At 47.1% G+C, this 12093-nt stretch overlaps 1 protein-coding gene across 1 annotated transcript in view; it reads left to right on the forward strand.

Moving 5' to 3' along the window:
- Window positions 1-12093, forward strand: part of COPG2 (COPI coat complex subunit gamma 2) — a 57311-nt gene that overhangs the window by 6764 nt on the left and 38454 nt on the right. The window contains exon 5 of the mRNA XM_041002004.1: window positions 5343-5422. Within this exon, the coding sequence (XP_040857938.1) occupies window positions 5343-5422 (80 nt within the window). The remainder of the gene's footprint in view (window positions 1-5342; window positions 5423-12093) is intronic.

Below are 12093 nucleotides of genomic sequence, written 5' to 3' on the forward strand. Positions count from 1 at the left end.
TTACTGGAGGTTTGGGCTGTGAAATCCAACCTGTTCCCGCACTGTCTGCTTGGGGTCTGCTGCTCTGTCTCTGCTCCTGGTCAAATCAAGGAAACCAGCAGGATGGGCAGTTGTTTGTCTGGGTTCACCTCCTGAGCTCCCGGTGAACTCCCCTTGCCACCTGGTTGCTGGTGGAGTCCTGGCCAGCGGTGGAGGTGCGGCTGCCCCTTGCGGAATGCCGCCGGCCCACCGGGTCACTGCAGTTCCACGCTGTTGTCTCTGCTGCTCTCCTGTGTTGCTCTCTCCTCTGCTATTTTCTGGAATGTGCCCTCTCTCTTTCTGGCTGATGTTTCTCCATCTATTTCAACATGTTTTCACCCTGTTCTGCCATCTTGATTCCCCGCATGTTTCGCTTCTGATCTGGGAAATGCGCAGTGAGGGCCTAGGAGTCCGGGCTCCTGCACCTGTAAGGAGCCCCACATGGATTTCCGTACTCGTGCTGTTGTGGCTATCTGGGGAGTAAACCAATGGATGAAAGATCCCTCTCTGAGTGTAACTCTGACTTTCAAATAAATAAATAAATTTTTAAAAATATGAAGTATGGGGCCCAGCATGGTAGCCTAGCAGCTGAAGTTTTCACCTTAAACTTGCTGGGATCCCATATAGGCACCCATTCTAATCCCGGCTCCATTTACCGTCCAGTTCCCTGTCTATGGCCTGGGAAGGCAGTTAAGGATGGCCCAAAGTTGTGTGGGAGACCTGGAAGAATCTATTGGCTCCTGTCTCCAGATTGGCTCAGCTCCATCTGTTGTGGCCACTTGGGGACTGAGTTAGCAGACAGAAGATCTTCCTCTCTGTCTCTCTTCCTCTCTGTATATCTGACTTTTTTTTAAAAAGATTTATTTATTTTTATTGGAAAGGCGGATACACAGAGAGGAGGAGAGACAGAGAGGAAGATCTTCTATCTGCTGATTCACTCCCCAAGTGAGCGCAATGGCCGGTACTCACTGATCCAAAGCCAGGAGCTGTTCCGGGTCTCCCACACAGGTGCAGGGTCCCAAGGCTTTGCGCTATCCTTGACTGCTTTCCCAGGCCACAAGCAGGGAGCTGGATGGGAAGCAGAGCAGCTGGGATTAGAACCGGTGCCCATATGGGATTCTGGCACGTACAAGGTGAGGACTTTAGCCACTACGCTATCGCGCTGGACCCCTGACTTTCCAATAAAAATGAATAAATATTTAAGAAGAAATGCAGCTTTTTTAGAGCCCTCTAAACATCTGAGTAGATAAATTGCTCAAAACCAAAGAAACGAAGCAGTTCCCCCTTCTTAGTATCTTAGCCAAGCGTTTGTTGGGTTTCATTGATAACAGTTATTCTGGCAGGGGTGAGGTTCTACTTCATTGTGGTGGTTTCAACTTGCATTTCCCTGGTGGCTGGTGATACGGAACAGTCTTTGTATGTATTGGTTGGCTGTGTGTGTGTGTGTCCGTGTGTCTGTCTCTGTGTGTGTCCGTGTGTCTGCATCTCTGTGTGTGTCCGTGTGTCTGTGTCTCTGTGTGTGACTGTGTGTCTGTGTCTCTGTGTGTGCCCGTGTGTCTGTGTCTCTGTGTGTGCCCGTGTGTCTGTGTCTCTGTGTGTGTGTGTTTTGCAAACTATTCAGGTCCTTTGCTCATTTCTTCACTGGATTGGTTATTCTCTGTGTGTGTGTTTTAATTTCTTGATATGTCCTAAATATTAATCTTTTGCACGTGTTGGCTGTCCTCCGTGCTCCCTCGCTCTGCAGAAGCGTCCGAGTTTTATATGATTCCATTGTCTCGTCTCCGCCTTCCTTGCCTGAGCTTTTGGGGCCTATCAGTGTCTTTCGTGTGTTCTTACAGCACTTCACTGCTGCATGTTTTACATCTAGATCTTCGATCCATCTTAGCTGATTTGTGTGTGTGTGGTGCGAGGTGGGGATCAAGTTTCCGTGTGTATGCCAGGTTTTGCCGTTAGCACACCTCCTTGGCGGCTCGCTGGAAGCCCGCTGGCCGCATGGGCGCGGATGCTCCTGGGCGCAGATGCTCCTGGCCTCGCTCTGCGCCAGTGCGGGGCTCCTTGCCGTCCGCGGGGAAAGCAGGTGTCGGCCTCCAGCTTGACCTCCCTGCTTGCAGGGGGCGCTTTCGCTTTTCTGGTTTTTGTTCGATTTTTTGGTTCCATACAAATTTTAGGATTGTTCTTTTCTGATTTTGTAAATAGTATGATATTTGGTAAGATTACACTGAGTCTGCAGATTGTTTTAGGTAGCCCGACACTTTGATGATGTCAATCAGAATTCATGAGTGGGGAGTCTCTCCTCACCCTCCTCAGGCCTTTATCTCTGTCATCAGTGTCATACAGCTTTTGTTGTAAAGATTCTTCACTTTTTCATTAAATTTATCCTAAGTATTGATGGGGGGGCTATTGTAAATGGGATTTTTTTCTTTCTTTCTCTTTTAGCAGTGTCATTATTGTTGTCTAAAATGCTGCCTTTCTGTGTGGTGATGTTTGTGTCCTGCAGCCGTTTTCAGGTGGTTTTCCAGTTCTAACAGCTTTTGGGTGTGTTTATGTTCTGGTTTTCCTTGTGCAGGATTCTGTCATCTGCAGGCACTGACGTGCTTTTGATCTCTCCTTTCTGATTTAGTGCCCAGTATTTCTTCCCTAATTGCTCCTGCTAATACTTCTGATACTGCATTGACTGGTCTTTTCAGTTCAGTTTGCTAGTATCACAATGAAAATTTTCAGTCTGTGTTCTTCCTAGGTATTCCATTAGCGTTCTGTTCTCCTTATATTGTGTCCTTGGGTTTTAGAGTTCCAGCCTTTTCAGTATTTTGGAATAGTCGAAAGAGTGTTGGAGTTCTTTAAATGCTTTCCAGAATTCACGTGTAAAGCCACAGCGCTCTGAGCTTTTCTTCATGAAACAGATGTGGCTGACTGCGACTTACAGCACCAAGGGCCCGGTGCCAGTGCAGGGCCTATGGAAGGACCCTTGCCAAGTCCTGGGGACTGTACTCTGGCATGTGTGAGTGTGTGTGTGTGTGTGTGTGTGTGTGTGTGTGTGTGTGTGTGTGTGTAAGAGAGAGTGGCTGTAGAGAGAGGCACTCTGGCGTGTGTGAGTGTGTGTGAGTGTGTGTGTGAGAGAGTGGCTGTAGAGAGAGGCACTCTGGCGTGTGTGAGTGTGTGTGAGTGTGTGTGTGAGAGAGTGGCTGTAGAGAGAGGCACTCTGGCAGGTGTGTGTGAGTGTGTGTGTGAGAGAGTGGCTGTAGAGAGAGGCACTCTGGCGTGTGTGAGTGTGTGTGAGTGTGTGTGTGAGAGAGTGGCTGTAGAGAGAGGCACTCTGGCGTGTGTGTGTGTGTGTGTGTGTGTGTGTGTGAGAGTGGGTAATAGTCCCAGGCCTGGAGTTTGGATGCAGCGCTGTCCTGGCTCAGGTCTCGCAGGGGGAGTGCCTGTGGTGCTGGGGTTGTGGACCGGCTGCTTCTTTGGGAGCAGCCACTTTCTCGTCCAGGACTCTGTCTTCTGGAGCTTTTTGTCTGCAGATGATCATTTTAGCGTTTTGTCATGTTCCCTTTACTGCTGGAAACAGGAGTAAACAGCTGGAAAGCTGTTAAATGCTTTTAACAAATCAAATCAATCATTCCAGGTTCCTATCCTTAAGGTCCCACTTCCCTGTAACCACTTTCTTTAAATGCAGCAGAAATTAAGCGTTCACTCAGGGAAGCCCAGCCACTCTAAGTAACATGAGCCTAGATACAGATATGTATCAGAGGAGTTAGACCAAAGGACCAGGAGTTGCGGGCTCCTGAGGGATCACTCAGAGACCGTTACAGATGTTGCTGCACCGTGCGACCCTGGCTTTGCAGCGGTTCTGTTGCTCGCAGGGATGCAGTCGGGGGAGAGGACCGAGAGCGGGGCAGAGTGGCAGCCTCGAACCTCGGGCGTAGTTCGTGCTCGAATAGGTTCTAGGGACAGACGAGGGAAACAGGATTGTTGGACAAAGCCAGTGACCTGATGTAGGTATTGCTCATGAATGTGTGGCATTGCCAGGCTACATGGGGAATGTTTTGCTCTTTTGGCAGGCTCTAGATTAAGACATGGAAATGTTAGAATTTGAGTTTAGTCACAGTTAAAGTTAGTAACAGAAGGAGGGGCAGAAGAAGTTGAGTGATTGAGATACTAATTAGGATGGAAGTAAAGAGAGTTGATTGAAATGGCAAAGTAAGATCAGTGGCTTACAGATAATGTTGGTGACAAAAGAATCTTTGGGGTCAGGAGGAAGGTAGTCAGATGCTTAGAAATGAAACTTTATTTTGTTTTAAATTTAGTGGATTAAGCTGGTGCTGTGGCACGGAAGTCCCCTCTTGGGGTGCTGGCTCAGATCCTGAGTGCTCTGGTTAATGTGCCTGAGAAGACAGTACAAGATGGCCCACATGCGTGCGCTTCAGCTGTTCACTCCCCAGATGGCTGTACTGGCCAGGGGTGGGCCAGTCCAAAGCTGGAAGCAGGACTTTCCTCCAGGTCTCCCGCATGGAAGAAGGGGCCTGAGGGCTTGGGCCATTTTTCACTGATTTCCCAGGCCATAAACAGAAGCATGGTACCCACATGGGACACTGGTACCAAGAGGTGGAGGATTATCCTGTAATGCCACCAACCAGCTCAACCCCATGTTTTATTTGTATATTGTTCTAGCCCCATACTGTAAAAGAATTTTTAAAAAGCATTTTCCAGGAAAAACTTTTAAGACTTTGAAAAACTTAAGCCTTTAAATTTAAAATGTCAGAGCACAAGTTTGTTTCTATGTAGTATACCCATGCAAGTAATTGAGGTTTTTTTTTAAGTAAAGATTTTATTTTTTTATTGGAAAGACAGATACACAGAGAGAAAGATCTTCGATCTGTTGATTTACTCCCCAAGTGGCCACTACAGCCAGAGCTGAGCCGATCTAAAGCCAGGAGCCAGGAGCTTCCTCCAGGTCTCCCATGCAGGTGCAGGGTCCCAAGGCTTTGGGCCATGCTCGACTGCTTTCCCAGGCCACCGCCAGGGAGCTGGATGGGAAGTGGAGCAGCCTGTACAGTAACTGGCGCCCACATGGGATCCTGACACATGCAAGGCGAGGATTTAGCCACTAGGCCACGCCGCCAGGCCCAGCACTGGAGTTTTTAAGCTTTTACATGGAAATTTTACAATATGTTAGTGTATCATTTATAACATAATTATATTCAGACTGATTGTTTTGGGTAGTCAAAAGCCTTTTAACATAGATAGATGCATCTACTAATAGAGTCATCACTGTAAACAATTTTTAAGACCATTTCCTTATGTATAATGCATTGCCTTTTGTAATTTTTCAGCAAACACTGAGGAGAATGTGTTATCTTACGATCAAAGAAATGGCCACCATCTCTGAGGATGTGATCATTGTCACGAGCAGGTGGGTCAGTGTCCGGGCTGCGCATGCGCACGTCTCCGGAGTGCTGCCCTTCTCTCTGCCTCACTGGGAGGAAATCAATAGGAATGTCAAAGTGTGTGAGATGACTAAAGCATCCTTGTGTAAAATTCAGTTTACTTCATGTGACAGCTGTCCCTGTCTGAACAGCAAAGAAAGACTACACAAAGGAAATGCTCATTGATTCGAGTGCATTATAGGGTTAACACAGTGTGTGGATTAAGCTAAAAGATGGTATCGTGGAAACCTTTGATCTGAAGCACTCTTACACTGAAGACCTGCAGTGACCAAGACAGATGATGTGAGGATCTCTAGCTGTTCTCACTGGTAGCCAAAAAAGTGAGATTAAAAATTCCAGAATGAGTTATAATGTTTTTGTTCAAGTTGGCAAAAGCAAAAAGACAACATTTGGTATTTTTAAGGAAGACTTACATTCTTGTACATAGAAGTTCGAGTATGACATTGATTCAGTTTTCTAGAAGTTCGGCAGCATGCACTGAGTGCTTGGAAAAGCTTTTTTATATGACTTAGTAACACCACATCCAGGGCTGTCCTCAGTGATTGGACATAGCGCAGACAAACACAGTGATGCTTGGTGCAGCACTGCTCGCATTAGCAAAAAGCACAAAACAGCTTATTGTCTTACTGCTATTAAAATTATTTAATCAAATGTGTCATATTATGAAATATTTTAAATCTGTGAAAATATTTTTTAAAATCTGTTTGGACATAGACAGTTCCGCACTGAAAATCCAGATGCAAGTTGGAGTCAGTCTTGTCATTGTTCAGAGTCTCACTCTGAAAAAATACTTTCTGTGGGTCTGGTCAAGTGCGAGTAGAATCAGGACGGTTACTTGGGTTACTTCCAAGTTAATGGAAAATGGAATTAAAAACTGATTTTGATGCAAATATTTTTAACTCCATACATATGAAAGGTCTTAAGAAAAACTCATTGGAAAATACACATTGTGAAAAAAAAAACTGTGGATTTCAAATTTTTTTCTCACACTCAAATAAAGTAATCTTTTGTTGCATCGCCCGTGAACTTTCTGAGTTACCCTGTAACCGACACGGGAATGTGGAGGACTGAGGCTAACGCCTTTTAAGTTTGAAAACGTATTTATTTATGCCTTATAATTCTATATGTATAAAATTTGTGGTTCTGTCATATATGATAAATGTCATTAAAAAGTAACTGCCTTCTTAATTGTTAATTCTAAGTCATTTAAGTGAGTGTGTTTTGTATAACAGAAGCATGTGTGTGTTTTTGGAAGAAAGTGCTTATGTTGAAGCAGCGATTATAGTGTATATAGTTTCAATTAGAAAAACTTTCAATGAAAAGCTGATATAAACAGAGACTTAAAGTAATGGAAGCTTGTTTTCCTTACGTCAGCCCACGTCTGGAGGCACGGCATTGCTGTTGCTGGTCTGTAATTCAGTAGAGTTGTGGCTGGTGTCTCTTGAATGCCTCTTGGACGTGGTCCCTTACTGCCTGAATTACCGTCAGTGCGGCACGTGCGAGACGGGAGGGCTTCTGGGAGGAGAGCTGAGAAGGCCAACACCGGCTGTCTCTTTGTCAGGAATGCAGTAGCGTTTCCCAAGGCAGTTTTTAGGTTTCATCTGGCATGACTATTTCACGACTATCCTTCGGAGGTTAGGAAAGTGAGCATTTAGCTTTTACAGCCAAGAATTATGAGCAGGCAATGGAGAATGGGTTGGAATTGGTGTTGGGTTAGTTAGTGTGCAGTGTCTGCTGCAAGTCCAAGACAAAACCTTAAGTTACATTGTCAGATTAACTAAATATTTTTGAAAATTAAAAATAAATGTGTCAACCGTTGATTGAGTACAGCCATTAATATTCGCTCAGTTTTGCTAGGTCACCTCACCTGTGGTTTGCTTTTCTTTTCTTCAAACGGAAGTAGGAAGAATAGGAGCAGTAAGGACCACCAGAGCAGGGCAAGCCCCGTTCCCAGGACCTGTGGCTGTGCTGCAGGCCAGAGAAGGGAAGTTCAGGTTGGCAACTAGCCGGTGGGGGGACTGTCCTAGGTTATCTCAGGGGCGCTTTCTTCTAAAGTGTAGCCATGAGCAACAGCCACAAAGGATGAGGAAGGAGGTGAAATGGTGGGAACAAGGTCAGAGCTGCTCTGTGTGCCTGGCTTTGCACGGGAGGAGAATGGCTCTCAGGACCCTGCCTTCCTTCTGCTGGAGCCTCAGGACCAGCAGCCAGAGGTCTAAGCTTCGAAGGGCACATCCTAGCCCTGTCGGAACCGTGGCAACCCAGCTAGCCTCCAGCAAGCACTGGCAGGCCACGGAGACCTGTGTGCAGCCTCTGGCTTCGAGAGCTGTGGCAGAGAGAAAGAGGTCATTTTGTCTTTAAGTCTGTAGTACATTTTGATAACAGCTGGAGAACAGCTGGAGAAAACTAAAAGAGGTGAAGTGCTTCAATGACATTCCTAAAAATGAAGAAGCGGCTTTGAAGTTGGCAGTGAGCACGTGCGACAAGCGTTTTGTGCATCTGTTAGGAGAAGCCTGAATTGCTGTGAACAGACTAGTTAGGAGGGCTGCTGGACTCAGAAGAGAGAAGCAGAATAGAGAATATATTTGGGACCCGTGAGCATACTGAATCCCTCATTAGACTGGAGTGTGGATACCAAAGGTGCTGCTGGACGAGCCCCAGGGGAACATGAGCAAGATGTTGGTGGCCAGAGGAAAGGGGATCCCAGTCAGTGTAGACACAGAAGAGGAATAGTTGTCTCCTGTGAGTGTGTGTGTTGTTTGTGAACCGTGAGCTTGAATTTTAATAAAAGTGAAGTCCTTTGAGAGTCAGTGGGCATTTGGCACAGCGATGAGTTGTCACTGGGCCACGCGGTTGCAGCTCTGCCCTGATCCTGCTTCCTGCCGACGCGCATCCCGAGTGACAGTGGTGGCACCTCAGGTAGTTGGGGCCCTGCCACCCGTGCGGGGGACCTGGACTGAACTCTAGGCTCTTGCTGCGGCCTGGCCTGACTGGCTTTTGTGGGCATGTATGGGAAACAGAAGACCTTTTTCTGTTTCGTACTCTCTGAACCTTTCAGATAGCAAATTAACTAAAAGTAGTTAATTTGAGGGAGAGAATCCATTCACTGATTCATTCCCCAATTGCCAACAGCAGTGCACGCTGGCTTAGGAGAGAAGCCACTTGAGAGACGGGGCCCATTCACCCGAGGTCAGCGCTGCGTCCCAGGGTCAGTAGTAGAAGGAACGTGGGGTCAGAGCTGGGGTCACACCGGGGACCAGCATTCAGGATGTGATCATGCTAAATAGGATGTTATCTCCTAAGCAAAGTGCATGTACTCAGAACTTGGATGTTTAATTGAAGAGATTTCCAAGAAAAATGCTGAGGTGTGGGTTCGTTTCTTTGATGCTGGTAGTAACATTTGAAAGTAGAGAAATAAATTAAGGGGGAGCTGTTTAAAAAGAAGCAGGGCGTGGCGATTTGGGAAACTGTTGGCCTACCTGGGTGGCAAAGGGCGCTTAACTCCAGAGACTGAAAGAAAGGACTCGAGCAAAAGCCCAGAGGTGTCGCATGTAACTTGTTGCTGGGACTACGGAAATATCCACAGACCAGCATATTCGTTTATACACAGCACTCTGGAGAGATTAAGACTATGACTCAAAAACTCCCTGAAATCTAAGCAGAAGGCACAAATGGAGATGGGATCATCTAGGCAAGATCTGTGCAGGAGCTTGTGTCCCCTGCAGTGGCAGTCTGCATTTAGCCGGTCCTGACTGCCAAGGGCCAGGAGATGGATGAGTGAAGGAAGGCTTTCAGAGCCCCAGTGCTCTGCAGGCAGGAGAAAGGTGTGCTAGACAGCTGCCTGCCGCCCTTGATGAGAAGGGAAGGGCCGGCGTGTCGCAGAGGCGCAGGCTGTGTGAGCAGAGACCCGCTGCCGGTGCTGGTGGGGTGAGAGCCGCTCAGGACCCACGCTTCTTGCCACCTTCCCTTTCTGAATGGGACTGTCTCGGACTCTTCCCCTCTGGATGTCACAGCCTTGTGCTGTGGGAACGGGGACTTGCTTTCTATTTTTACAGGTTCACAGATGGAGAGGGAGGGATTAAACCAGGAACCTCACCCAGATCTAATTTAGATGCTTTTGATAATGGGATTGGGACTTTTGAGTCAGAATTGGAGAAGATTTTGTTCTTTGCATTGATATTGCAATGTGTTGAGATTTGGGGGGGGGGGGCCTTTGGATGGGGGTGTATAAATGTTTGCAAATGAAATGGACATAGCTTTAATGATACAATGATTTTTTTTTAACTGAATGAGATGACCGTCCCATGTTTCTAGACAACTCTTGTTTGATGGCGGGAGCAGGGAGAGTAATACAAGCTGAAGGCAGGAGCAGATGGCACCACTGCTGGGCAGGCCAGTCCCGGCTGGGTGCCGCTGCAGGCCAGGTCACGTCCCTGCTGGGCACCGCTGCAGGCCAGGTCATGTCCCGGCTGGGTGCTGCTGCAGGCCAGGTCACGTCCCGGCTGGGCACCGCTGTGGGGCAGGCCACGTCCCGGCTGGGCACCGCTGCAGGCCAGGCCACGTCCCGGCTGGGCACCGCTGTGGGGCAGGCCACGTCCCGGCTGGGCGCTGGCCTGAGTCCCGGCTGGGCGCCGGCCTGAGTTCCTGCTACTACGCTTCTGACCCAGCTCCCTGCCGCTGGACTTGACTCTCAAATAAATAAGAAAGAAATCTTGAAAGAAAAAAAGAAAGCCTGAAGGTATACCCTTTATACTTATGAATAGCAAATAAGTACTAGAAATATTACCAGTGTTAGTGAATTGCAAATTAAATCTGTAATGAGATACTGTACAATTAACATGATTAAAATGAGACAATTCCTGACAGGAACTAAACTGGAAAGCCTGCTCCGTGACCCGCCGTGCGGGCCAGTGGAGACAGACACGCTGCAGGCAGCAGTCGATGGTACAACACCTTAGAGGAGGTTTGGCAGTGTCTCACAAAGTTCAGCATACCCAAATGTGACCAGTGATACCTTTATTGCTTCTAGATATTTCCCAAAGAAAATGGAAACATGAGCTTACAGAGAGGTTGTACAGGGATTTCATAGCAACTGTATGATTGCCCTAAACTGGAAAGAGCCCACGAGCTGACCTGGGGGAGAGCGAATAGACATGGTGGTGTACCCATGGGATGGCCTGCTACCTGGCAAGCAAAAGGCGCCAGCTACCGATCCAGGCAGCAGGAAGGACAAAATTTCTGGACTTCAGTGGGAACAGAAGAAAACAGGCACAAAAAGATACATGCAAGATGATTCTGTTTATATAAACTGCTCCCCAAGATAGCTCACCGTCAATCGTGGTAGAAGCAGAAGGCCCGGGCGTTGGGGGACATGAACTGGAAATGAGGAGACTGAAGTGGTGGAAATGTTCAGAGTTTCGTTTTGGATGGAGGTCACATGGTGATCGCACTGCCAAAGCACGTACGAGTGAGCATCTGCTTTTGATGTGTATTTATAGTAGAGCTTGATGCAGCTAGTGGGTGAGTGGTCAAATATATTGATTATTTAGCAGTACTGTCCTACCCATTATTAGAGCAAACCCCATTCTGATGGAATTCACCCCAATGAAAAGTCTGAGTAAACACTGCTTGGAGTTCTGAGAACTGAGAGCTCCCTGACAGCAGCAAGCAGTGTGAAGGATTGGAGCAGCGGTCCTCATAGCTCTGAGAACTGATATTTTGAGTTCACTAAATCTGTTTATCACTTTGGATAATATAGACTTAAAAGAAGTTATTTATTCTTATAATCCATGAACCATGGGGATCTCTTCATTATTTTTGTTCTTTTTCAATGTTCTTCATCAGCATTTAAAATTTTCAATGTACAAGTCTTTCCCGGGGTTTTTGTTGTTGTTGTTGTTGTTTTTTGTTTTTGTAACTAGTGTGATTGAGGATGCTCTTGCAGTGTCTTCCTCAACATGGCCCATCCTGGTACTTATGAGTTCATTTTGTATCCGGTGGTTTAAGAATATTATTTGTTTATTTTGTAACAGAGAGAGAATGGGAATTCAAATCAACAGGGTCACTCTCCAAAGGTCTGGTCTGGCCAGAGATGCAGCCCGGATTCCTATGTAATATCACTGATGGCTGCTCCATGCTGTGGGGTCTGTGTTGTATATCACTGATGGCTGCTCTATGCTGTGGGGTCTGTGTGTATATCACTGATGGCTCCATGGTGTGGGGTCTTTGTGTAATATCACTGATGGCTGCTCCATGCTGTGGGGTCTGTGCGTAATATCACTGATGGCTCCATGCTGTGGGGTCTGTGAGTAATACCACTGATGGCTCCATGCTGTGGGGTCTGTGAGTAATACCACTGATGGCTCCATGCTGTGGGGTCTGTTTTGTATATCACTGATGGCTCCATGCTGTGGGGTCTGTTTTGTATATCACTGATGGCTGCTCCATGCTGTGTGGTCTGTGTTGTATATCACTGATGGCTCCATGCTGTGGGGTCTGTGAGTAATACCACTGATGGCTCCATGCTGTGGGGTCTGTGAGTAATACCACTGATGGCTCCATGCTGTGGGGTCTGTTTTGTAGATCACTGATGGCTGCTCCATGCTGTGGGGTCTGTGTTGTATATCACTGATGGCTCCAT

The sequence above is a fragment of the Ochotona curzoniae genome, unplaced genomic scaffold (assembly GCF_017591425.1).
Source record: "Ochotona curzoniae isolate NIBS_2020 unplaced genomic scaffold, NIBS_Ocur_1.0 scaffold_2476, whole genome shotgun sequence".
NCBI classification, from domain to species: domain Eukaryota; kingdom Metazoa; phylum Chordata; class Mammalia; order Lagomorpha; family Ochotonidae; genus Ochotona; species Ochotona curzoniae.